This window comes from Bison bison, unplaced genomic scaffold, assembly GCF_000754665.1.
Source record: "Bison bison bison isolate TAMUID 2011002044 unplaced genomic scaffold, Bison_UMD1.0 scf7180017864491, whole genome shotgun sequence".
Classification (NCBI taxonomy): Eukaryota; Metazoa; Chordata; class Mammalia; order Artiodactyla; family Bovidae; genus Bison; species Bison bison.
In genome coordinates this window covers 18,309,191-18,336,311 of record NW_011495050.1, presented here as the reverse complement: position 1 = coordinate 18,336,311, position 27,121 = coordinate 18,309,191, and the positions used below count along the sequence as shown (strand labels likewise).

The 27,121-nt window shown below is 36.7% G+C and overlaps 1 protein-coding gene across 1 annotated transcript in view; it reads left to right on the top strand.

Moving 5' to 3' along the window:
- Nucleotides 1-4,988: 4,988 nt before the first annotated feature.
- The window catches only part of RIMS2 (regulating synaptic membrane exocytosis 2), a 319,527-nt gene continuing 297,394 nt past the window's right edge, over nt 4,989-27,121 (top strand). The window contains exon 1 of the mRNA XM_010863490.1: nt 4,989-5,881. Within this exon, the coding sequence (XP_010861792.1) occupies nt 5,053-5,881 (829 nt within the window). The 5' untranslated portion in view covers nt 4,989-5,052. The remainder of the gene's footprint in view (nt 5,882-27,121) is intronic.

Genomic DNA, 27,121 nt, shown 5'->3' with positions numbered 1-27,121 from the left:
TATGATTGTCTAGAGAAGTGTACAAGTTACCACTATATTCTTTTTCCTATTCAGTGTTTGCCACCTGATAATAATAAATGCTAAGGCCGGCTTACAAAGGCCAGTAGTGAAGGCAGAGTTTAGAGGTACAGTAGTTACATTTTCATGGATTTTCTTCAGTCCCTGAAAAAATACAGTGTCTGAGAAATACAGCAATTTTAATTTAAAGAAAGTATATATGAAATAATTCTAATGATATAATTGGTAAAAATTGTTTGACAGAGTATTTGAATATTTTGGAATATCTGATAGCAGATTCATTGTTTGGTAAGAATATTCTTAGAGTATCTTGCCCTGCTTCTAGCATGGCTTTAATACTCTCAGGTACTCTACCTCAAAGCATATTTTTAACAACCCAATTCCATGTTAAGTAACTGACAATAGTCAGCCCAATTTCAGAAATCATGACCAATGTTCAAGTTTTACTTAAATAGTATGAAAAATCAACATCCACAATGTGATTCACATGCTTCAGGCAAATTTCATAATCTCTAGAACAAAGTAATTGTTGGCTTTAATACTGAATTCAGTTTTCCTAAGGTATGATTTTTAAAAAGCACTTAAATAGCTGGCTAAGTGACTTAGCAGCAGCAGCAGCAGCAAGGTCTACTTAATAATATACTTTCTTTTAGAATTGAATTCTGTAATGAATAAGTATTCTTATCAATAAACAGAATATATATTTCCTGGATTATAAAGTTTCACTGTATTCAATTTATACCCTTCTTACTTTCAGAAATTTAAGTTAACTCCTCAAGGGAATAAAGTATTCCTTTTCCCTTCCTGTCTCTGTCCCATAATAACCATAATGATGTTAAATATATTACTAGAAATTCCTCATTTCCAAAGAGATCTTGTTCTAAATGTTTAATTCTAAAGGGATTGGCACTCAAAATACATTTTTGCCAAAGAAGTCATTTTATAGACAATAGTCTGAAGTCCAACAACAAAAGCAAAATTAACATACAATAATTAACATATAATTACTGCCTTGGGAGTAGTAGGGGAAAGAGAAGAACTAGACTGTTTTAGCATATCAGTGGGTTTGTGTACTGAAGAAGAGAGCAAGCCATGAAAAGCAGAGATAACCTAAGAGACAAGTATTCAATCAGTTCTTTCATTCAGCAGATTGAGCACCTATTATGTGCCACCCTCCTTAGATCCACGGAGCCTGTCTTCTTGAAATATAACATTTAAGCAGTATTATAGATATTTCTGGATAGAAATGGGTAAGATTACCTAGAGGAGTGCAGTAAGGATAAAGACCATCACTAAGTTTATTTTCCTTCAGAATATCCAATTTTCTGTGAACATTTTCTGCAACTTTTTACTTCATTTACTTGTAGTCTTAAATCCCACATTTGAGAGATTAATTTGTATTAGTAATCTTAGGCATGAAAGTATTTTGATAATATTGTAAAACCAATGTCCATTCATTCTGATTTAGTCTGCTTGTTTTTCTTTTGACTTTCAACTGAGATGAGACAAAATATAATGAGGTATTTACCAAGTATAATAAATTCCAATTTACTCAGTTTGGAAGCCTGAAATTTTTTGAAAGGGAGGAACATGTGAAAAAGGCTTAGTGGCCTGATTTTAGATGGAATCTAGAGATGAACTATCCTGGAAAATCCTTGATTTAATAAAATAACAGTGAAGAATTCAGTACATTTATATTTCATAAAACAGCTTTGAGTTAAAAAAAAACAACGGGAAAGAGTAGCAACTAAATGAATCCCCAAGACATTTCCAGCAAAGCTATGTTTTACATGAACGGGCTAGACATAGTGTAACTATGTTATTCAGGTCTTAGTTCAAATGTACTTTTTTAGAAAGACCTTCTTTCTTGAACGCTTCCCTCAGTCACTTTTGTAATTTTACCTTGTTCCAATTTTCTTCCATAGGTCTTCTTAGTATATGAATTTAGCTTAATGTGTTTGTGTGCTTACTGTCTTCCCCACTAGAAAGAACTTCTTGAGGGCAGACACATTATGTGCCTTTTCTCTGTTGTATTTCCAGCAACCAGCATCATAACTGGCCCATAGTCAGCACTAAATAAATATTTATTGAGTGATTGAACAAATAATGGAGATATAAAAGTATGTTAAAATTTAAGGTTTAGTGGATAGTACTTAAAATTAGGTAATTTAAAGTAGAATGAGTAGTATGCTGGGGAAATATGATCAGTACTGAATGCTAATTAAGTAATTATGAATGGAATGAGTAGTATTTTGTGCGGGGGAAACATAAATTTCTATTCAATACACACTTAATTGTAATAAAATTAAAATTTAGTTAAGCACTCTTTAAATGAAACTTTAAAAATTATTTTCTTATTTTTAGAGACAGATATATTTATTAACTTAGGTTGGAACAATTTGTTATTTAAACACTGAAATGTATTTGAATTCCATAAAATCTGCATTTAATGGAGGTCAGATGGTCAGTTTGAGAAAGAGCTTATTTAATTGCTTATTCTTTAGAGTTCCCTAGAGAAATTTTCATTTATCTCAGTATATATATTTGTAGTGTAGTAAGTAGATAAGTAGCTAGATAATGAGATGTGAATATTTTAAACATTGGCACTAGTAAGTTAATTACATCTTGATAAGACTATCATTATTTTTTGCAATGCTTTAAACTTTCATTTAGGCATATTAACTTGATGAAGTTGTGGTACTGATATAAGATCATAATCTTAAGAAATGGAAGAGTATTTTAGAATCACTCAGCTTCTTGTAACAAAGGGTCATCTAATCATTTCTGTATTCCTAATTTATATTATAGTACATGGCATTAAGTTTTTATCTAATACATACTTGTTAAAATAATATTTGAGTTAATGTGTATAATCTGTATCTCTCACTTTAAAGTACATGCTCAAAGATTAAATGTCTGTAAAGTTTCGAGTAACTGGTTAATAGTAAAAATAGGACTAAGAAACCCAGATCCCTTAACTCCAGTGTTCTTTTCATGATACATTGCTCCCATTCTAGAATATTTTTTCTTTATTCATATGTATAAAAATAATGACAAAAAGAAAATGAATTATGCAGAATAGACACATAAATAGGATATTACGTAAGTTAATGCTGTATAATTTGAGTGCTCTGTTTTGATTGTATATTTTAAACTATTGGAGTCTGGTGTTATGTAAATCACAAACCTAAAAGATTTGTGATTAAGTCCTAAATGTTTTATATGTAAATATGTAAGCGAATGTCCTTTTTTTTTTTTTTTTAAGTACATACACTTGCTTAACCATAAAACATTTAAGGCAACAGGCCAGCTCCTTCATTTACTATAGTACTTTTCCCTTTATGGTTCTAGGTTAGAGTCAATCCTAGCAATGCACATGTATGAGGTCTGAAAGGTAGAAGAGATGATAGAAACCATTATTGTCAAGCAGAGTTGCTGGCAGGCAGATGGCCAGATGTGAAAGTTTTAGTGGCTCCTGGATTAAGCTTCTGTTAGTTGACTACCCTAATGTGGTAATCAGCTGAGATAATTGGTGGCAAATTCCCGAAGACTTTTGGAATTCACTGAAGTTTCCTAAGAGCCGTTTCCTGTCCTTGGTTCTCCAGGCTGAGAACAACATTAACGTCTCTGACCTTCATTAGTTAGCAGGATCAGCAATTGTGTAGTTTTGATTTCTATATTGAAACCCTGACTCTCTGGAAAACCTAGAGTGACTTTTGTTTTTATTAACAGACTCTAACTGATACATTGACGGACTGCATTCCTGATATGGGGGGTTGGTGATAGAAAAGAGATTTTTAGACGAGAATGATAATTTTGTTACGTTGAGTCATTCCACATGTATCCTTTCTCTGCTCTTTCTTTTGGATCAAAAAATATTATCTAAGAAATTCTCAACTGAGCTCTCTAATCTTTGTCGTCTTTAACAGCAACTGACCCCACCCTTTCATGCGTCTTGGCAAAATCTCTATAACAGTTATTCTAAACCTTTCCTGACATCTTCACGATTCCTGTTCCGTTGCTTCTCATGTCTAGTGATTGCTGTTATTGTAGTTTGTGCCAGAGAAGAGAACAGTATGAACATTTTGTTGACAAAGAGTTATTTGTGTGATTGCAAGGTCTACCAGCTTGAATGGCGTTAGAGGGGCAGGTTGAAAACTGAATGAACAACTGTTTCTCTGAGGCTCTAAGGACATATAGATACAGAAGACAGAAGTGTCATGGAGCCAGCCTTAATTTAATGAAGATGGAATGAACGTAGCAAATCTTTCTGATTTCTTTTTGAAATGAATAAATTATCATAGTTGGTATTTATTTACACTGCTTATCTCAAGTTAAGGCAGTAAAGGGTTGGAAATACGATGATAAGATGAAGATTTAGATGAACCAGTACTAGCATGATCTAGGCAGATAATGAGTGAAAAATGACTTTTAAGAGTCAACTTTTTAGTAAAAAAATGTTGACTAGACTATTGACCAAACAACTAAAGATCAATCAGTTTAGCTTCATCATGTTTCCAAGTAACTATGAAATCAAAGTATCAGGAATAGAGAGAAAAGAAGATGAAATTTTTCTAAGCTTCTGAATAACAATTGGGAGATAGCATAAGGGTATTGAGCCAAGCAAAAAAGTTAGAATAAAGGCTATTTTGTAGCAGCAAGATGAAATGTTGATTATTTGATTTGGGGGCATATATATATTCCATACAGGGTATGCCATTGAAGAAGCATATTAAAAGTACCTTTTAAATTTCCTATTTGAACTGAATAAAATGAGTATCAGTAAAACTTTTGTTATGGCATGACTTCAAAATTAAAAAAAAAAAAGAAGCAAAAGAACTATTTGAATTTATCCATCCAACCTTCCAGTGAATCAGTAAAATGTGAAATTGCTTAAATTCTGCTCTTCTTATCATTCTTTTTCTTTGGTTATTTAGGAAAAGAAGTCCATCAGTGTCCAGAGATCAGAACAGAAGATACGACCAAAGGGAAGAAAGAGAAGAATATTCACAGTATGCTACTTCAGACAGCGCAATGCCTAGATCTCCATCAGATTATGCTGATAGGAGGTCTCAACCTGAACCTCAGTTTTATGAAGAGTCTGATCATATAAATTATAGGGACTCCAACAGGAGAAGTCATAGACATTCCAAAGAATATATTGTAGATGACGAGGATGTGGAGAGTAGAGATGAATATGAAAGACAGAGGAGAGAGGAGGAATACCAGGCGCGCTATCGAAGTGATCCGAATTTGGCCCGTTATCCAGTCAAGCCACAGCCCTATGAAGAACAAATGCGTATCCATGCTGAAGTGTCACGAGCCAGGCATGAGAGAAGGCACAGTGATGTTTCTTTGGCAAATGCTGAATTGGAAGACTCCAGGATTTCTATGCTAAGGATGGAACGACCATCAAGGCAAAGGTCTATATCTGAACGTAGAGCTGCCATGGAAAATCAGCGATCTTATTCAATGGAAAGAACTCGAGAGGCTCAGGGACCAAGTTCTTATCCACAAAGGACCACAAACCATAGTCCTCCTACCCCCCGGAGGAGTCCAATACCCATTGATAGACCAGACGTGAGACGTACTGACTCACTAAGGAAACAACACCACCTAGATCCTAGTTCTGCTGTAAGGAAAACGAAACGGGAAAAAATGGAAACAATGTTAAGGAATGATTCTCTCAGTTCTGACCAGTCAGAGTCAGTGAGACCTCCACCACCAAAGCCTCATAAATCAAAGAAAGGAGGTAAAATGCGCCAGGTTTCATTGAGCAGTTCAGAGGAGGAATTAGCTTCTACACCTGAATATACCAGTTGCGATGATGTTGAGATTGAAAGTGAGAGTGTGAGTGAAAAAGGTAAGCACTATATTCTAATCATACATTTGCCTGTAATTAATAAGAGTTTTTCTTTTAGGCTGCATTTCTGAGTAGTCCCTTAATAGGTATTACAACCTTTGTTTTTAAGTTCTTTAATGGTGCTAATTATGTGAATAAAATTTGAAGTTATAAAAAGTGAATTTCTTTGGTAATTAATTTTCACAGAAGAAAAGTCTACTGATTTTTTGAAATTAGTTTTTGTTTCTGAAAATGTTCTTGCATCACTTGATGGCAAATTTTAAAATGCCTGTTAGCTATAGTTGTAAAAATAACATCTTTTGTGTTTCCTTTTAAAAGGAACAGTATGTTTATTACAGAACATCTGAAAAATTGCTCAGTATAAAGAATTAAATACAAGCTATCCTTAGTCCTTTCTGCCAGATATAGCTGTTGCTAACATTTTGTTGTATTCCCTCTTCCAGTTCATATATATTTTGCATATTTACAAAATTGGTATCATACTATATAATTTTCTATTCTGATTTTTTTCAGTTGATCGTGTATCATTAGCTTTTCTCTAAGCCTTCAGATGTTCTTCAGAAATGCTTTAAATGACTGCATTAGTGTTCTATCATAAGGAAGAACCACAAACTAACTATTCATCTACTTGATGTCGTTGCAGCTGCTTCCAATTGCTAGTGTAAATGATATTATAATGGCTACCTTTGTACATAATTTTTTGCCTGTTTTCTGAGTATTTCACGGATACCTATTTGTGCTTTGAATCTTTTAAGCTTTTAATTCAGATTAGCAGCCTGCTCTGCAGAAAGATTATAACACTCTGTTCCGTCAGATGTGCTTGAGTTTTCAGTCTTAATGCTCCAAATTTTTGCCATTTGAATAGACCTCAAAAAATACTATCTTTTTGTCATTTTATTTTGATTGTGAAGATGAATGTTTTGCTATATTGTTCTATGAATTGTCTGTTCTTTCCTTTTATTGCTTCTGCCCGAGATCCTATTGCATGTTAATTGGTTTTGCTCTTGTTGATTGATGAGATATTTTTAAATGGTTAGAATTTTACTCATTTAGCTGTCATATATTCCAAATATATTTCCCATTTTGATGTTGAGCTAGTAATTTTCTTTGGTCATTTGGAAATACTGAATTTAGTATAGCTAACTGCATATTTCATGATTTTTTTCCATCCTTTTATCCCTAGAAACTCTTTATTTATCACCAAATCAGTTAAATATTTAACTGTATACTCCTCATATTTTTATTATTTCATTTTTTAAAAAACTTTGACTTTTCAATCTTTCTGAAATTTGTTTTAAAGAAAGTGAAAGAAAGTGTTAGTTACTCAGTCGGGTCCGACTCTTTGTGATTCCATGGACTGCAGCCCACCAGGCTCCTCTGTCCATGCAAATTTCCAGGCAAGAATACTGGAGTGGGTTGCCATGCCCTTCTGTAGGTGATCTTCCCGACCCAGGAATCGAACCCAGGTCTCCTGCTTTGCAGGCAGATTCTTTACTATCTGAGCCACTTAGATGGTAAAATAATTGCTTAAATTGCTTAACATAATTACTTATAATTACTTAAAATAGTTACTTAGAAATATAAATGAAAGGTGGTTTCCAATCTGATCTGAAAACAGAAAATGTGATTTTAAAATAACTAATAAGAAATATGAGAGGCCTACATGAAGGAAGCTATTCAACTTCACTGAGCACCATAAAAGAAGATGTGAGTAGAGATTCATTTTATGTTCCTTATTGGGAAGTCTAAATACTATAAAGATGCATGTTCTTTCCAAACAATTGTTGGGGGTAGTAACATTCTAGTCATAACCCAGTTGGTTGCCTGGAGTATCCTATTTCTAAAGTCAATCTGAAAGTTGTAGAGGAGAAAAAAAACAGCTCATTTTGTTTCCGTCTGTGTGTTTTAGTTTCTTGTGTGAATTAGGCTGATAAAAAGATTAATAAGAGAAAAACAAGTTTATTAATCATGTGCATTTTGCATACATATGCTCACTCAGCTATAAGAAACTCAAAGAAGTGTTTAGAATTTAGGTTCATATAGCATCTTAACAAAGAACAATACAGTTTTTAAAGAGATGACAGAAGAAAGGCAAGAGACTTCTTGAGTTTCTAGAGCTGCCAATTGTGGGAAGGTAAATTTGGAGGGGGAATCCAGTGGAAGATAAGGGCTAGCTAGTAAACTTTATTACACATATTCTTCTGGAGCCATCTCTGGGCTGATACAGAGTAATGAAATAATGTCCTTTCTGGTATAGAGGGCAGAGGGGAACAGCTTTACGAATTTATGTCCTGCTTTTAGGCCTATGTGGGGAGGACAGGGAACTTTCCTTATATCTGCTTCTTCTCAATTATCTTCAGCTCAAAATAATCCTTATGCCAGGGTTGGCATGTGAATGTATGGCAAAAACCACCACAGTATTGTAAAGTAATTAGCCTCCAATTAAAAAAAAAAAAAGAAACAAACAAAATAAAAAAACAAATGAGAGCTGCAGAATGCATTACAAACTGAAGGTGAAGATATGTTATCTCTTGGGGAAAATGAATATACAGTGAAAAAAATCAAGTTAAAGCCTTATTTCATAGAAGTTGCATTTAAGTGATAAATGATAGGAAATTTGTGTTTATGAAAATATGAAAGTCTATATAGAGAAGTTGTAGATCTTAATTTTATCATAGATCATATAGAAAATTTATTTCCCAGAAAATATATTACTTCCTAAGGTATATCTAATTATCATTATTTTGGTCACATTCCATATTTGCCTGAATGTATCACAATACCTAAGAAAAATAAGTTTTGTTATCTATAGTAGTTTGGTTTAGATTTTGTTATTTATTTATATTATTTTTTGCTAACTCAGTGCCTTTACTTTTACCACATAGATGGAAAAAGCAAAACAAATGCACCGGTCCAATTCTTGAAAGCTTTTTATATGTAATATTCTTCTAAGGGCTTATGCTTTGTTTCAGGATTTTGAAGTATACACTTATAAATATCTCACATAAATATAAAGCTATGTATGAGTTAAACTAAAATCCTATGTAATACTGCTTAAGCATGAGAAGAAACTATACTCATTCACATCACTTTTTTCTCCTAACTTGAAGTAGTAGACCACTTTTAGATAGTCTTTCTCATCTTAATAATTTGTTTCAGAGTATGATTTCTGCCAACATGTTCTTCCAGTGGGCAATCATAATTTAATTCAGCTTTGGAGGAGGAAATTAAATAAAATAACCTTTTCCCATTTGACATTGTCTCCAATATGAGGAGAAATTGTAGCTGTTGAGAAACTAGAATAATATGGGAAAGACTGAATTGTGTTGTATCTTGACTTTTCATCATTAGCCTTTTTTTATTATTTTTGGAAAAAGTGTCAATGAGGCTAGTAGCATTCCCATACCCAAATGTGACAACCCAAAGCATCTCCAGACATTGCTAGTTACTCCTTGTGGGATATTTGGGGGATATCCTCCATCCCTAGGCCTTCCTGTTATTCTCCTTCCCTTCTTCCTTTCAGAATCCATTGAGAGAGTCATGACTGGTATTAAAAAAAAAAGGGGAAACCAGAATAGGACAGAGTAGAAAATATCAAAGTGAATTGCACATCTGTAAAGTATTATTTTAGTGTTGCGTGTGTTCTTTAGGCTCACAGTGTAAAGTATATATTTTTACTGTGGATCATGGCCAAGAATGTTTTAAAGTTACTTTTTTATTAGGATTTTGTGACTCACTTATCATAGTATTTCCTGCCTCTCCCATCTCTTCTACCAGACTTACCTGGAAAAAGGTCTAAGAATAGTGTTCAGTGGCTAATTGATGTATTGTGGACATAATACATTTTCTTATTTGATATATTTTAATCTTAATGTTATAATATAATATTAAAATGTTTAATAATAAAGGATGTTTATCAGTTTTCATAATCAGTAACAAGACAAAAATATAATTACAATTGCAAGCCATAATGGAAACATGATTAACCTAACAAAACAAACAAAATAATTACATACAATTTGAGGGGTCAAGCAGAGTGCTGTGATAAGTGGAAGTGCATAGATGCACACTTTTTTATTTCCTCAGCCAGTCTATGTCTTTTGATTGGTGCATCGAACCTATTTGCCTTTAAGGTAATTATCAATATATGTGATCCTATTACTGTTTTCTTAATTGTTTTGGGTTTATTTTCTGTAGGTAGAGCTTTTCCTTCTCTTCTTTTCTGCCTAGAGAAGTTCCTTTAGCATTTATTGTAAAGCTGGTTTGGTGATGCTGATTTCCTTTAGCTTTTGCTTGTCTGGAAAGCTTTGGATTTCACCATCAGATCTGAAAGAGAGTCTTACTGGGTAGAATATTCTTGGTTATAGGTTTTTCTCTTTCATCACTTTACATATGTCATGCCATTCCCTTCTGGCTTATAGAGTTTCTGTTGAGAAATCAGCTGATAGCCTGATGGGAGTTCCCTTGTATGTTATTTGTCATTTTTCCCTTGTTGCTTTTAATATTTTATCTCTGTCTTTAATTTTTATCAGTTTGATTACTGTGTGTCTTGGTAGATTCTTCCTTGGGTTTATCCTACCTGGGAATCTGTGCTTCCTGGACTTGGTTGATTATTTCCTTTCCTATTTTACTAAAGTTTTCAGCTAACTCTTCAAATGTTTTCTCAGGTCCTTTCTCTCTCTCTTCTCCTTCTGGGACTCCTATAATTCAAATATTCATGCATTTAATGCTGTTCCAGAGGTCTCTCAGGCTGTCTCCATGTCTTTTCATTCTTTTTTCTATATTCTGTTCTGAGGCAGTGATTTCTACCATTCTGTCTCCCAGGTCATTTATCTGTGCTTCTCCCTTGGTTATTCTGCTGTGGATTCCTTCTAATGTAGTATTCATCACTGTTTCTTCTTTAGTTCTTGTAGATCTTTGGTAAACATTTCTTGTATCTTCTCAATCTTTGCCTCCATTCTTTTTCTGAGATCCTGAATCATGTTCACTATCATTATTCTGAATTCTTTTTCTGGAAGGTTGACTCAATTCAGTTTAGTCACTCAGTTGTGTCTGACTCTTTGCGATTCCATGGACTGTAGCACGCCAAGCTTTCCTGTCCATCACGAACTCCTGGAGCTTGCTTAAACTCATGTCCATTGAGTTGGTCATGCCATCCAACTATCTCTGTCACCTTCTCCTACTGTTTTCAATCTTTCCCAGCATCAGGATTTTTTACTAATGAGTCAGTTCTTCACATCAGGGCCAAAGTATTGGAGTTTCAGCTTCAGCATCAGTCCTTCCAATGAACACCCAGGACTGATCTCCTTTAGGATGGACTGGTTGGATCTTCTTGCAGTCCAAGGGACTCTCCAGTCTTCTCCAGTACCCCAGCTCAAAGGTATCACTTCTTTGTGCTCAGCTTTCTTTATGGTCCAACTCTAACATCCATACATGACTACTGGAAAAACCATAGCTTTGACTATATAGACCTTTGTCGCTAAAGTAATGTCTTGGAAGGTTGCCTGTCTCCACTTCATTTAGTTGTTTTTCTGGGGTTTTATCTTATCCCTTTATTTGGGTCATAACTTTCTGCTTTCATCCCAATTAACTTTCTGTAATGTGGTTTCATTTTATTCACTGTGGGATTGTGGTTCTTTTTGCTTCTTCTGTCTGCCCTCTGATGAAGGAGTCTAAGAGGCTTGTGTAAGCTTCCTGATGGGAGGGACTGGTGGTGGGGAAAACTGGGTTCTACTCTGGTGGGCAGGGCCTTGCTCAGTAAAGCTTTAATCTAATTACTTGCTGATGGGTGGAGTTGTGCTCCCTCCTTGGTAGTTTTGTGTCCTGAGGCAAGCCAGCCCTGGGCTCTATGGTCAGGTTAATGGCAATCTCCAAGGGTGTTTACACCAAAAGGGACCTTTCTAGACAGTTGCTGGCAGTCCTCTCATCCCTGCAGCAAGCCCCTGCTGGCCCACGCCACCACAGGCGACCCTCCCACGCTAGCAGGTAGTTTTGGCTCAGTTTCCTGTGGAGTCACTGCTCCTTTTCTCTAAGACTTGGTGTGCACAAGGTTTTGTTTGTGCCCTCCACGACTGGAGTCCCTGTTTCCCCCAGTCCTGTGGAAGTGTTGTAATCAAATCCCACTGGGCTTCAAGGTCAGATTCCCTGAAGATTCCCAGTCCCTTTGTCGGGTCCCCAGGTGGGAAGCCTAAAGTGGTTTTCCAAACCTTCACAACAGTAGGAGAACTTCTTTGGTATTATTGTTCTCCAGTTTATGGGTCAGCCACTCGGTGGGTATGGGATTTGCTTTTTTTTAAATTACATGTTGTCAACCATTTGTCCAGTTGCAGAGAAGACGTGCAGTTTGATCTTTTATCTAAGATCAATTGTGGAGAGTTTTAGTTTCCTCTGTCTTCCAGGTCCTGATCTGACTGATTTTGTTTGACTGTTGTACGTCTCTTGCTTCTGTGTAAATTCTTGAGAGACTGGGGTAGAAAATGCAAGAAAAATGCGTATGGCAGTTTCCTGAGCAATAAATTGTGAAATATTTGATGTCGTTAGAATCTTTAAGGTGACACAACTGCTTCCTTTTATTTATTTTTGGGAGAGAGTGTATGTAGATATGAAGGTGGGGTAATTTACAGAACAGACCAGAATAGGAGGAAGGGAAGACAGACTGCAAACCTCCAGATAGAAATAGGTGTTTTAAAATATTAAAGGCAAACCCCCAAAGATACCAACTTTATGTATTTATATCTGAGTCTAGATGTCAGTATCCATTGTGAAATTTATCCCCCTATATCATCTCAAGTTTCTTACAATTTTTAAGTAATTAATTTACTGTATGTCTTTATAAAGAAAAGAGACTATTGAAATGATAGGCAATATACATTAGAAACTTGAGGAAAATCTTGACTTATGGTATTTGAGACTAATTAAACATGAAGGGAATTGTTAACTATGTGAACTAAATTTTTCTTTTTAATAAGGTCTAGTAATGGGGAGATTTAAAAATCTTCAGTTAGGTGTTTATTACTAACACTTTCAGAAGTAAAATTTTTTAGATTTATTACTTTGTTTTATATTCACTCAATGTACTGGTAAAATAATTTTATGCTAAGTAATTATTCCAATTGTAACATGAGTCTTAGAACTTCACTACAGAATTTTTAAAAATCAATCACATCAAAGATATAGGTATATAATTATTCTGTTATATTGTGCAGCATTGCACAATTGTTTCATTGTCTTTTCTAAAAGTATACTTTTTATGAGCTGATAAATCAAGTTGCAAATACATATTATAAAGGTGATTTCTGACTTGAAATTATGTAACATAAATATAAGCTGTTTAAGAGGCTAAACTGACTCAAAGTTAATTTGTGAAGTGACTAGACAGAAGGTAGATTTACAACTAGGATAAAGGAGAGTTTTTTGTTTCTTGATAAATTGCAACATGTAAAATGTTTAAGATAGTAATTCCTTCTAGTTGTAAAAATATTTTCTTGTTAATTATGGATAAAACAGTGTATTAAACATTTGCCTAAAAAAAAGGATTATGTTTAATGGAAAACTTAGTATTGAAGAAATATGTCAGGTATATATATTAAGGGAAAATTTTCTTCAAATTTCAGTTTGTGGGATATTTGAGAGGGTGTTTAGCTAATTGAATGAAAAATTAACAGCAAATTAAATTATTGACTAGTTGTTGAAATTAGTTTGGTAAATAGTAAAGGGTAACATTTAATTTATAATGAAGTCTCTGTTAAATTGAACTAGAATATAGTAGATAGTGCCTAGATATAATGAAATTCATTCAATGGATAGAAAAATACACAATTTTGGAAAAGACATTGCTCTTAACTGGTAAGAAGATATCAGAGCAAATACCCTAATGGTGTTACAAATGCTGTACAAACCAATTTTGCTTGACTTACAAAGGGTTGAAATAGCAGAAAAGTTGCATCTATTTCAGTATTTTAAGAAGTATACAGTAGATTCATTCATTCATTCTTTATATCATTAAACCAAAATATATTAAATAGCAATGATTTAGAGTATTAGAGTATGAAACATGAACTATGAAAGCGTTGTTTTATCACCCTAGAATTGCAGCTTTGTGGAACAGGAGTAAGAACTTGTGATCCAAATGACTGCATTTATGCTAACTGACTCATCTAAGAAAATTGTACATTGGATTGGCTTCTGTTTTTGTTAGTGTGTGCTTGAAGCTGTCTGTTTTCCTTTGGAGGATTTATCTATAAGAAGGGCTTCTTGAGAAATTATTTGGGATATGGGTAGCTGTGTTTCAGAGCAAAATGACAGCTCAAATTATTGCCATTCTTAACCCCATTCTTCCTTGTACTGATTCTCTGTCTCTTTTTGTAAAGCTTAGTGTGATTAAGATCTCTTTCAGGAGCAAATAAAGTGAGCCTGACACAATCAGCATGGAATCCTAGAGTACAAGACTGTTGTTTTTTTCAGCAGAGGATCTAATGAAATATAAGGAAAAGTTTCATTACATAGGAATCTAAGATGCTCCTGATACTTATCTTTTGTTCAAATCTTGAAATATATATTTATCTTAATTAATTCATGGAATAGATTGTTGAATTAAATAGTAAGATGTATGAAAATTGTGAACGTTAATGAATGACCAAAATGATAAGAACAAGTTGTGATATATACGGTGATATGTATGTTATGTAAGATGAAAAGCATCAAAAAAAGAAAACAGAGAATACAAGGCTGCTAAAACTCTAAGTTTAGAATAAATGAATATGAATGGAATATATTTCAGTCTCTTCAAACCAAATGCATTTTAGATATGATTATATTTTACAAAATAAACATATTCAGAAGTATGTGTGTGCATGTGTGAATGTGCACACAGTGTCGAAAGAGTCAGCAGTTCAGTCGAGTTTCTTACAGATGATTGTAAAAGCCACTTTATTTCAGCATATCCTATTCTATATATGTTGAGAGTTTTTTAAAGAAAAAAGTAATTTCCCTGGGACCATTTCGCTTTGCTTTTTTATTAAGGATATCTACGTTTTGACCTGAAATTTGTGCCTTGTATCTTATTCTTTGAGATAATGAAAGGGGCCTGAGTCTCTAAATTTTACTGAGGAAACAGGAAATAAGTGTTTCTAATTGTAAACTTTATGTATTTTCTCAAAGGAGTAATGTTATTCAGTTCAGTTCAGTTCAGTTCAGTTCAGTCACTCAGTCATGTCCGACTCTTAGCGACCCTGTGAACCGCAGCACGCCAGGCCTCCCTGTCCATCACCAACTCCCGAGTTCACCCAAACTCATGTCCATTGAGTCGGTGATGCCATCCAACCATCTCGTCCTCTGTCGTCCCCTTCTCCTCCCTTCAATCTTTCCCAGCATCAGGGTCTTTTCTAATGACTTGGCTCTTTGCATCAGGTGGCCAAAGTATTGGAGCTTCAGCTTCAGCATCAGTCCTTCCAATGAACACCCAGGACTGATCTCCTTTAGGATGGACTGGTTGGATCTTCTTGCAGTCCAAGGGACTCTCCAGAGTCTTCTCCAGTACCACAGTTCAAAAGCATAAGTTCTTTGGCACTCAGCTTTCTTTATAGTCCAGCTCTAACATCCACACATGACTACTGGAAAAACCATAGCCTTGACTGGATGGATCTTTATTGACAAAGTAATGTCTTTGCTTCTTAATATGCTGTCTAGGTTGGTCACAACTTTCCTTCCAAGGAATAAGCATCTTTTAATTTCATGGCTGCAATCACCATCTGCAGTGATTTTGGAGCCCCCCAAAATAAAACCATCCACTGTTTCCACTGTTTCCCCATCTATTTGCCACGAAGTGATGGGACCAGATGCCATGACCTTAGTTTTCTGAATGTTGAGCTTTAAGCCAACTTTTTCACTCTCCACTTTCATTTTTATCAAGAGGCTCTTTAGTTCCTCTTCACTTTCTGCCAAAAGGGTGGTGTTATTTGCATATCTGAGGTTTTTGATATTTCTCCTGGCAATCTTGATTCCAGCTTGTGCTTCTTCCAGCCCAGGGTTTCTCATGATGTACTCTGCATATAAGTTAAATAAGCAGGGTGACAGTATACAGCCTTGACATACTCCTTTTCCTATTTGGAACCAGTCTGTTGTTCCATGTCCATTCTAACTTTTACTTCCTGACCTGCATACAGATTTCTCACGAGGCAGATCAGGTGGTCTGGTATTCCCATCTCTTTCAGAATTTTCCACAGTTTATTGTGATCCACACAGTCAAAGGCTTTGGCATAGTCAATAAAGCAGAAATAGATGTTTTTCTGGAACTCTCTTGCTTTTTCCATGATCCAGTAGATGTTGCCAGTTTGATCTCTGGTTCCTCTGCCTTTTCTAAAACCAGCTTGAACATCTGGAAGTTCACAGTTCACGTATTGCTGAAGCCTGGCTTGGAGAATTTTGAGCATTATTTTATTCGCGTGTGGAATGAGTGCAATTGTGCAGTAGTTTGAGCATTCTTTGGCATTGCTTTTCTTTGGGATTGGAATGAAAACTGACCTTTTCCAGTCCTGTGGCCACTGCTGAGTTTTCCAAATTTGCTGACATATTGAGTGCAGCACTTTCACAGCATCATCTTTTAGGATTTGAAATAGCTCCGCTGGAATTCCATCACCTCCACTAGCTTTGTTCATAATGATGCTTCCTAAGGCCCACTTGACTTCACATTCCTGGATGTCTGGCTCTAGGTGAGTGATCACACCATCATGATTATCTGGGTTGTGAAGATCTTTTTTTTTTTTTTTTTAATTTTAATTTTATTTTATTTTTAAACTTTACATAATTGTATTAGTTTTGCCAAATATCAAAATGAATCCACCACAGGTACCTGTGTTCCCCATCCTGAACCCTCCTCCCTCCTCCCTCCCCATACCCTCCCTCTGGGTCGTCCCAGTGCACTAGCCCCAAGCATCCAGTATCGTGCATCGAACCTGGACTGGCATCTCGTTTCATACATGATATTGTACATGTTTCAATGCCATTCTCCCAAATCTCCCCACCCTCTCCCTCTCCCACAGTCCATAAGACTGTTCTATACATCAGTGTCTCTTTTGCTGTCTCGTACACAGGGTTATTGTTACCCTCTTTCTAAATTCCATAAATTATCTTTTTATTTGCTTGATTCAGCAAATTTAAGGAACCACTTCCAGCCACTAAGCTAGGTACTTGGATCCTGTGGCATAAAAGGCATATGACTATTTTGCTTTTGTTTTAATCTGGGAAATTTTTAAAATTTCACCTTTATTTTTGCAGAATAATTTCTTTGGATATAGAATTCCTGGTTGACAAAATCTCTCCCCCTCTTTGAGTGCTTTGTATGTCATTGAATTTTTTTCTGGTGATAATAGTTTTACCTTCTTTTTGGTCACTCCTGTGTCTGCATAGTCTAATTGTCAGCTAGAGATTTGAACAGAAATTTTGCTCAATATAGTCAGCTTTTAAGGCTTTCACTCTCTGCTAATCAATCTGTGTGTGTGTATGGGGACATATTCAGAGTTCAGCCAGTTTTCAAGTCACTTGCTTGAATTTTGCTTTCTACTAGAATCTCTCCAGATCTACCCAGAACATGGTATAATTTCCTTATCAGTGTGATATGTGTGAATTTTATCAAGCTTTTTTCTGTGATTGTCTTATTTCCAGGGTCTCCCTATCTGCCATTCACCTTATATATGACTGCAGTCTTAACCTAATAAAGCTGCTGGTTCTCTTGTTGTTTCCTATTGGGTTTACTTCTTTTAGCAGACAGAGCCACGACTTTTTATCCCACCCCAAATCAAGGTGCAAAGCTGCTGGTAACAAAGCTGCTGACTTTCCCAGCCAGCCTTACACTGCTAAAGCTACTGATCCTTTGTGTGTATGCGTGCTCATTTGGGTTCGACTCTGAGACTCCATGGACTGTAGCCTTCCAGACTCCTCTGTCCATGGGATTCTCCAGGCACAAATACTGAAGTGGGTTGCCAGTGGATCTTCCTGACCCAGAGGTCGTAACACTGTCTCTTGCGTCTCCTGCATTGACCTGCGGATTCTTTACGACTGGACTACCTGGGCAAATATACTATACCGGAAGGGGGCTGTGGGGGCAGCCCTAGGCGAGAAGGCTTCTGTTATTATCTGGAACTGTAGCATTTTTTTCAATTTTTTAATGAGCCTTTGATTTCCATAGCCATGCATTTGTTGTTTTTGACAATTTCATCCTGGCTTCTACTTGAATTTTTGTGAGGGAACTAGTTGACACTTCAAGCCACTAAGCCAGAAGTTCCTCCCTGCCCGTTTTCATGATTTTGTGAATCTGGAATTCAGGCAGGGTTCAACTACATAATTTTCTTCTTCATAGAGTGCTGTGTGGAATAAAGTAAAAAAAGCTGTAATAATTTTTTGTATGGCAACAGATGGTAACTAGACTTACTGTGTTGATCATTTTGTAATGTATAAAAATATTGAATCCCTAAGTTGTACACCTAAAATTCATACAGTATTGCAAGTCAATTATACTTTAATAAAATACAAAATGAAATAAAATTGGAACTTAATGTGTTAAAAAATAAGGGTGAATCATCTTACATCCTTATTTTTTATTTAATCTTTACCAGTTAGGGAGGGTGTTTTCAGAGACTTCCAGTAGGCTTATAATGACAGTTCTTAATCCCACAGGCCAAGGAATCTTAGTTCTTCCAGAGGCCAGATCTGTCCATTGGGGACTGCTATAGTGACCACTGTCGTTGTTGTTTGGTTGCTAAGTCGTGTCTGACTCATTGTGATCCCATGGGCTGTAGCCCACCAGGTTCCTCTGTCCGTGGGATTTCCCAGGCAAGAATACTACACCATTTCCTGCTTCAAGGAATCTTCCCAACACACAGATTGAACCCATGTCTCCTGCACTGGCAGTCGGTACCACTGTTAGAACTTGATAAATTAGTAACAATACCTGTGAGGATATAAGGGCAGGAAGATAATGGAAGAGAAATTAAACTCTGAGCAGGTAAACCTTTTCCAAACCCACTGGAGTTTGAAGCAGGTGTAGATCTGTAAGGATGACCTAGTTGAGGCAGGAGCCAGGAGGGCTCCACATAGCTGCCCCCTGGGGAGGGACCATAACTTCTTACATAAAGGACTCTGCCATGAGCACTGAATATGCAACACTTGGGGCAGTTTGAGGAGTGAGTGCAGTTCTGAGGGGTTCATATGGGTGATATTCAAAAACATCCAATAAGATTTTGTTCTGAGTATTGTCCCCTTGTTTTTATGAGAGGGGTATAACAATTTTAAGCATCCTGTACTCAAATAACCTTTGGAAACTGAGGGAAATTTTTCTAGGAGCCTTCTCTGTATACTTCATATGTTTTGGGGCCATAATTGTTACTCACGCAGTTCCCAGTTAATCATTGACAGTAGTGCTGAAATTATCAAGATTGGCTTAAGTTCCCAGTTCTAAGGGGACAGAAAGTGATTGTTGGATAGAGAGCCAATTATGCCTGCCAAAAGTATTTATTGTAAGGGTTATCATAGTGCAAAACTGGAAAAAAAAAAAAAAGCCACCTGTCCAGAAATAAAGTGCTGGAGTTGTTTGGTACCAACTTGTGAAAGCCAATTGTTTGCATCTCTTCCCACATTCAATGACTTAGTATTGGTAGGTCAAAATTGGCTTAAGTGAAAGTATTTGGTTTATGGAAATAGACAGACGTTACAAAACAAGTCTTGTTTTCACCCTGGGAAGCAGGTTGTTAAATTTAAGTACCATATCACGGAAATCTATTTGAAATTTGGATAATTATGGAGACTGTGGTAACAAAGAATACTATCCAGGCAATAATGTAAACTTCTGTAAACAGAAGCTGAATTGAAAGTTATGTCTGCTATGTTAAAATGACATATGCATGTAGAACTAGAAAGAAAAAAGGGTAAATTAAAAGTTTGGGGGAATAGTTTGTAAAAAAAAAATTAATGTAGAATTTTAATAATAATAATGGATTAAAATCTGATTCAAATATTTATAAATATATAAAATAATAATGCTTTTTAGGTATGCTTAGTAAATTGTTGTTTTTGTTGTTGTTCATTCGCTGAGGTCATGTCCGACTCTTTGTGACCCTATGATCTCCTTGCTGTCCAAGGGACTCTTCATATGAAATACGCTTCAATATGAAACAAATGTATTTCATGCCTGTTGTGTGCCTGTTGCTGTGCTAAGTGCTATGTATAAGATAATACAGTAGGACTCTGCTCAAGAGATAAGCATGTAAGCAAATGAGGAATATTGTATGATATATATGAAATAATTAAATATGAGATATTGATATAATTTGGAGAAGGAAGAGATAATTCTAACTTGACTTATTAGGAAGGGCTTTACAAAGGAGTTGCTATGTGCATTGAGTTTTGAAAGTTGAATAGAATTTTCCCGCAGAACAAAGAAGGTATTGGATGGGGACAGGTGGTCATTCTACACATTCGACTTCACCCATTATGTCAGTAAAAACAGTTTTTATGGAGCACTTACTATTTGCTAGACATTACTTACGGAGAAGGCAATGGCACCCCACTCCAGTACTTTTGCCTAGAAACTCCCATGGATGGAGGAGCCTGGTGGGCTGCAGTCCATGGGGTCGCTAGAGTCGGACACAACTGAGTGACTTCACTTTCACTTTTCACTTTCATGCATTGGAGAAGGAAATGGCAACCCACTCCAATGTTCTTGCCTGGAGAATCCCAGGGACGGGGGAGCCTGGGGGGCTGCCGTCTGTGGGGTCGCACAGAGTCGGACACGACTGAAGCGACTTAGCAGCAGCAGCAGCAGACATTACTTGACACTGGAGGGGGGCAAAGATGAAAAAAGCCATTTCCTTCCCTTAAGAAATTCATAAGACTTTCAAGAGCTAGTGTGGTTGATGGATTTATTAATTATCCTTTTTTTTTTTTAAATAGAGAAGCAATGTGGTATAGTGGAACAGTGAGTTGAAAATACACACACCCATTTCTTTTCCAGGCTTTTCCAGTGATCCCATTGTAATCATAGAAAGGTTATTTGATTTTCTGGTCTTTTATTTCCTCTTAAAAATAAAGAAAATAGACTCAGTGTTTTAAAAACTATGCCAAATAGAGCACCAGATTTGTGTGGTAGTGTTTCTGGAACTGCTAAAGAGGATCAGAGGGCACTTGCACATGGGTGAGCATCTGGGATCTCTGAGTTTGTTTCCACCAGATTATGCTCTTAGTCACTTTTGTATTTGGCAGTTCTGTTAGAAAGAGACTCTACTGCATAAAGAAGTGTGAAAATGATGACCTGATATTTCAGTTCATCAACTAATTTATTCAACTGATTTTTATGCTCCGGGCACTTCTACATATGCCAGAGGCTACAACAGTTAAACAAAAAAATAGGCAGATTACCTGAGGTTGAAAATAGTAAGAGGCCAGATCATGTAGGGCTTTGTATATCATTTCAAGAACCTTGGCTTTCATTCTAACTGAGCTGAGAAGCCAGATGACTTGATCTGATTTACCTTTTGAGGATTACTCTTGATGCTGTATTGGAAACAGAGTTGAGAAGAGCAAAGATGAATTTAAGGAGACCAGTTAGGTGGTTACGGAGAAGGCAATGGCACCCCACTCCAGTACTCTTGCCTGGAAAATCCCATGGACGGAGGAGCCTGGTAGGCCGTAGTCCATGGGGTTGCTAAGAGTCGGATACGACTGAGTGACTTCGCTTTCACTTTTCACTTTCATGCATTGGAGAAGGAAGCGCAACCCACTCCAGTGTTCTTGCCTGGAGAATCCCAGGGACCGGGGAGCCTGGTGGGCTGCCGTCTGTGGGGTCGCACAGAGTCAGACATGACTGAAGTGACTTAGCAGTAGCAGTAGGTGGTTAATCCAATTGCTCATGAGAGGTGATGGCTGTTCATACCAATGTGGTAGTAGTGGAAGTGAAGAGAGGTAGTCAGATTTTGGATGTATTTTGGAAGTACAGCCACCAGAGTTTTCTGGTAGTTTACAGGTGGGTGTGACAGTAAGAAAGGAGTAAGTTACGATTACTTCAGAGATCTTTGCCTAAGTAAGTTGAAGGAAAGAGTTGCCATTAATTAACATAAGGAAATTACAGCAGACAGTTTTGGGGGGATGGGCAGGGAGGATCAGCTGTCCAGTTTCATACATATTAAATTTGGTTTTCCTATTATGTATCTAATGGAGATGGTGATAACCTAGTATATATTCTAATCTGGAGTTAGATTTGGGGTACACTGATTTGGAGATCATCAGTGTATGTATGATGGGCTTTCCTGGTGGCTCAGCTGGTAAAGAATCCACCTGCAATGCAGACCAAACCGGGTTCAATCCCTGGGTCGGGTCATAACGCTTTCTTTTGGTAGCTATATTGCTCTCCTTTCCTTCTCATTTAACACATTAAATGAGATTTGCATTAATAAGATGCAAGTTAAAATTATTCTAATTTAAAATTTACTCTATCAGAAAATTAGTGGCTTTCAAGTTCATATTTACCACTTTACAATTTCTGTTGTTCAGGGGTCTCAGCATGGCTTCACTAAGTATTTTTCTTAGGGTCTCAAGCTCCAATCAGGTTGCTGGCTGGGCTGTGTTCCTAGAGGCTTGATGAGGGGAGAATCTAACTTCAGATTCAATGAGACTCATTGGCAAAATTCATTTCTTTGTGACTGGATGCCGCTTGAAGTTCCCAGATGGTGCCCGTGGTTACTAAAGGTTGCCTCCTATTCCTTGCCATGTGGGTTTTTCATCATGACTGCTTACTTCACTGAAGAGGCAAAGGGAGTCTTAGAGCAAGTTGACTCTTTAGGCAGATATTTTACTGATATCATAAGAGTGAAATACCACCACTTAGCCATTCCACCACCTTGATGAGGAGCAAGTCACAGATCCTGTACAAAGACATGAGGTGGGGATTATGGGCACCACCTTAGACTCAGTTCTCCACACTCACCCCATAGTTGTCTCTGAGGTAACTCCATGCAGCATGAAAACCATTGCCTTCAATAATATCCTCTATGTATAACTTTTTTTTTTTTTTAACTTGGGCTATTGTTGTTCAGTCGCTCAGTCATTGTCTGACTCTTTGTGACCCCATGGACTGTGACACACCAGGATTCCCTGTGCTTCACCATCTCCCAGAGCTTGCTCAAACTCATGTCCATTGAGTCGGTGATGCCATCCAACCATTTCATCCTCTGTCGTCCCCTTCTCCTCCTGCCTTCAATCTTGCCCAGCATCAGGGTCTTTTCTAATGAGTTGGTTCTTCACATCAGGAGGTCAAAATTTTCAAGCTTCAGCTTCAGCATCAGTCCTAATGAATGTTCAGGATTGATTTCCTTTAGGCTTGATCTTGCAGTCCAAGGGACTCTCGAGAGTCTTCTCCAACACCACAGTTCAAAAGCATCCGTTCTTCAACGTCAGCCTTTATGGTCCAACTCTCAAACCCGTACGTGACTACTGGAAAAACCATAGCTTTGACTGGATGGACCTTTGTTAGCAAAGTATGTCTCTTACTTTTAATATGCTGTCTAGGTTTGTCAAAGCTTTTCTTCCAAGGAGCAAGTGTCGTTTTAATTTCGTGGCTGCAGTCACCATCTTCAGTGATTTTGGAGCCCGAGAAAGTAAAGTCTTTCATTGTTTCCATTGTTTCCCATCTATTTGCCATGAAGTGATGGGACCAGATGCCATTATCTTCGTTTTTTGAATGTTGAGTTTTAAGCCAGCTTTTTCACTCTCCCATTTCACCTTCTTCAAGAGGCTCTTTAGTTCCTCTTCACTTTCTGCCATAAGGGTGGTGTTATCTGCATATCTGAGGTTATTGATATTTCTCCTGGAAACCTTGATTCCAGCTTGTGCTTCATCCAGCCCAGCAAAATTTCATATGATGTATTTTGCATATGAGTTAAATAAACAGGGTGAAAATATACGGCCTTGTAATATATATAACCTTGTAATAACTTGGGCTATTAGTCTCCCTTAATAAGGACAATTTTGCTTGACTTGAAGAACTTCAGTCTTACCAATTTTAATGGCTATCTTGGGAAAAATGACCCTGCCGGATGGTTTCAGCATTATGGATCAAAATATAGTTCTTGTAACACTTGTCCTGTGAGAAAAGTTAGTGTTCCAATTAAGTCTGCAGAAGCTGTGTGTTGACATAATTCCTGTAAAGAAGTGTATTGTCATTATTATAGGGAAAATTCTGCACTCAAAACATCTATTTAATTACATTTGATCCAGAGTTTTCTAAGCTTATTTGACTAAAGGACCTGTATATCACTCAAGCCTATTAACATTTACAGAAGCAGTGTTTCTTGTTGGAAAATGCCAACACAGATAGCCTGACAAGCTGAGGAAGAAAGTAAAATAACAAGAAGAAAAATGAGAGGAAAAATAAAAGGGCCATAGATAAATTTCCCTTTCTATTTAGAATGAAAGTTATGGTTATTTTACTTTCATAATGATAAAGATGGTTATGATATCATCAACACTGGGATGACTCTATAATTTGCCAAGCATTTTCACAGTCATTATCTTACTTAAGCCTCTCAACAATCTGTAAGATGTCACAATTAATCTCTTTTTATACAAATGAGTAAATGAGGCCTAATGTATTGTGTGACTTGCCCAAGTCATAAAATTAATAAGGAGTGGAGCCAATAGTTTAATGTAGGTTTTGTGGCTCCAGCTATAAAACTCTTTATGTTACAACATGCTGTGATTTTATAAACATGATTAAGTTAAAATGAAGATGTTGAAGACTACCTTTGTATAGTATGTGATTTAATTGAAAACATTTATTAACTTAAGCAAATGAAAAACTGTGACATAAAACAGTTTATAAACTCTTGTATTCATTTAATGACTGTAGGAAAAATATTACAGATAGGATATCTGAACTGTTTTCCTCTGTGCATCAAACACACACAACACAAACATGTACTATTGGGTTAGTTTATGTTTTGCAGTAGAGATATTTGAAGGAGAAAATCTTACATGCAATGTGAATCTTTTGATTAGTTTTCATCAGGTTTTATATTTAAATATATTTCGGTTCAGTTCAGTTGCTCAGTCGTGTCCGACTCTTTGCGACCCCATGAATTGCAGCACGCCAGGCCTCCCTGTCCATCACCCGGAGTTCACCCAAACTCATGTCCATGGAGTTGGTGATGCCATCCAGCCATCTCATCCTCTGTCATCCCCTTCTCCTCCTGCCCCCAATCCCTCCCAGCATCAGAGTCATTTGAGTCAACTCTTTGCATGAGGTGGCCAAAGTATTGGAATTTCAGCTTTAGCATCAATCCTTCCAAAGAACCCTCTTACACTGTTGGTGGGCATGCAAACTAGTACAGCCACTATGGAGAACAGTGTGAAGATTCTTTAAAAAACTGGAAATAGAACTGCCTTATGACCCAGCAATCCCACTGCTGGGCATACACACCGAGGAAACCAGAAATGAAAGAGACACGTGTACCCTGATGCTCATCGCAGCACTGTTTATAATAGCCAGGACATGGAAGCAACCTAGATGTCCATCAGCAGATGAATGGATAAGAAAGCTGTGGTACATATACACAATGGAGTATTACTCAGCCATTAAAAAGAATACATTTCAATCAGTTCTAATGAGGTGGATGAAACTGGAGCCGATTATACAGAGTGAAGTAAGCCAGAAAGAAAACCACCAATACAGTATACTAACACATATATATGGAATTTAGAAAGATGGTAATGATAACCCTGTATGCGAGACAGCAAAAGAGACACAGAAGTATAGAACAGTCTTTTGGACTCTGTGGGAGGGGGGTGGGGGGATGATTTGGTTTCTCCCGGCAATCTTGATTCCAGCTTGTGCTTCTTCCAGCCCAGCGTTTCTCATGATATACTCTGAATCATTGACTATTACAGTTCAGTAAGACTTAGTTCTCTTTTTAAATTTTTATTTATTTTTTTATTGCACTGGGTCTTTGTTGCTACCCGTGGTCTTTCTCTAGTTAAGGCCGCTGGGGGGTGCTGTAGTTGTTGTGTGCGGGCCGCTCATCGCGTGGCTTCGCTCGTTGCGGAGCGCTGGCTCTAGGGGGCGTGGCCTGCAGTAGTTGCGGCCCGTGGGCTCTGAAGTGCAGGCCCAGCAGTCGTGGCACGTGTGCCTTGTGGCTCTGGGGCGTGTGTAATCCTCCTGGATCGAGCCCGTGTTCCCTGCATTGGCGGGTGAATTCTTATCCGCTGCACCACCAGGAAAGTCCTAGTGCTCTTTTAATGTAACTTTCTAAAGCCCTGATTCCTCTTCTACATCATGCTGACATGTGGTACTCCAGCTTTTCTTTAAATTCTGCCGGTGATGGAATTATCAATACCTATGAAGGCAGCAATACATTATTTTTAACTTTTAATTTTGAAATAATTATAGGTATGCAGAAAGTTGCAAAGGTAGTGCATAGAGATCCCATGTGCCCTTTACCTAGTTTTCCCCAAAGGTTGCATTTTCTATAATGATACTGTGCATAGAATATCAAAAGCAGGAAAGTGACGTTGGAACAATGTGTTTGTATAGGCTTGTGACATCTTATCACATACGTGGATTCATGTAAGCACTACTGTTATAAAGTTACAGAGCTACTATACCATCAGAGAGATCTTCCTCATGCTGCCCCTTTACAGTAACACCTTCCTCCCTCCCCCTCCAGCCCTACCCTGTGCTGACCACTAGTTCATTCTCCAGTTTTATTATTTATATTATATAAATGAAATCATGTGGTATGTGATTGTTTTTCACTCAGCATATTGCTCTTGAGGTGCATCTGTGTTGTATGTATCAATAGTTTTTTCATCTTTATTACTAAGTAAAATTCCATGGTATAGTTATACCACAATTATTTTTTAAAATATAAATTTATTTATTTTAATTGGAGGCTATTTACTTCACAATATTGTAGTGGTTCCACCATACATTGACATGGCCATTTGCCTATTAAAGGACATTTTGCTTGTTTCCACTTTTTCACTATTACAAATAGAGATATTCTTTTTCATGAAATTTCTCTTCATATAAAGCACTTTGCCTTTTGCCTTTGAGTATTATATGATTTTAGCTGTAAGTTTTTGGTTGATGTCCTTTATTTATTTGAGCAACTTCTCCTCATTTCTTGTTTTCTGTTTTTCTTATTCTGATTTTTTTTCCTTCATCAATTAATAGGATCACGATTTTTTTTTTAACTTATA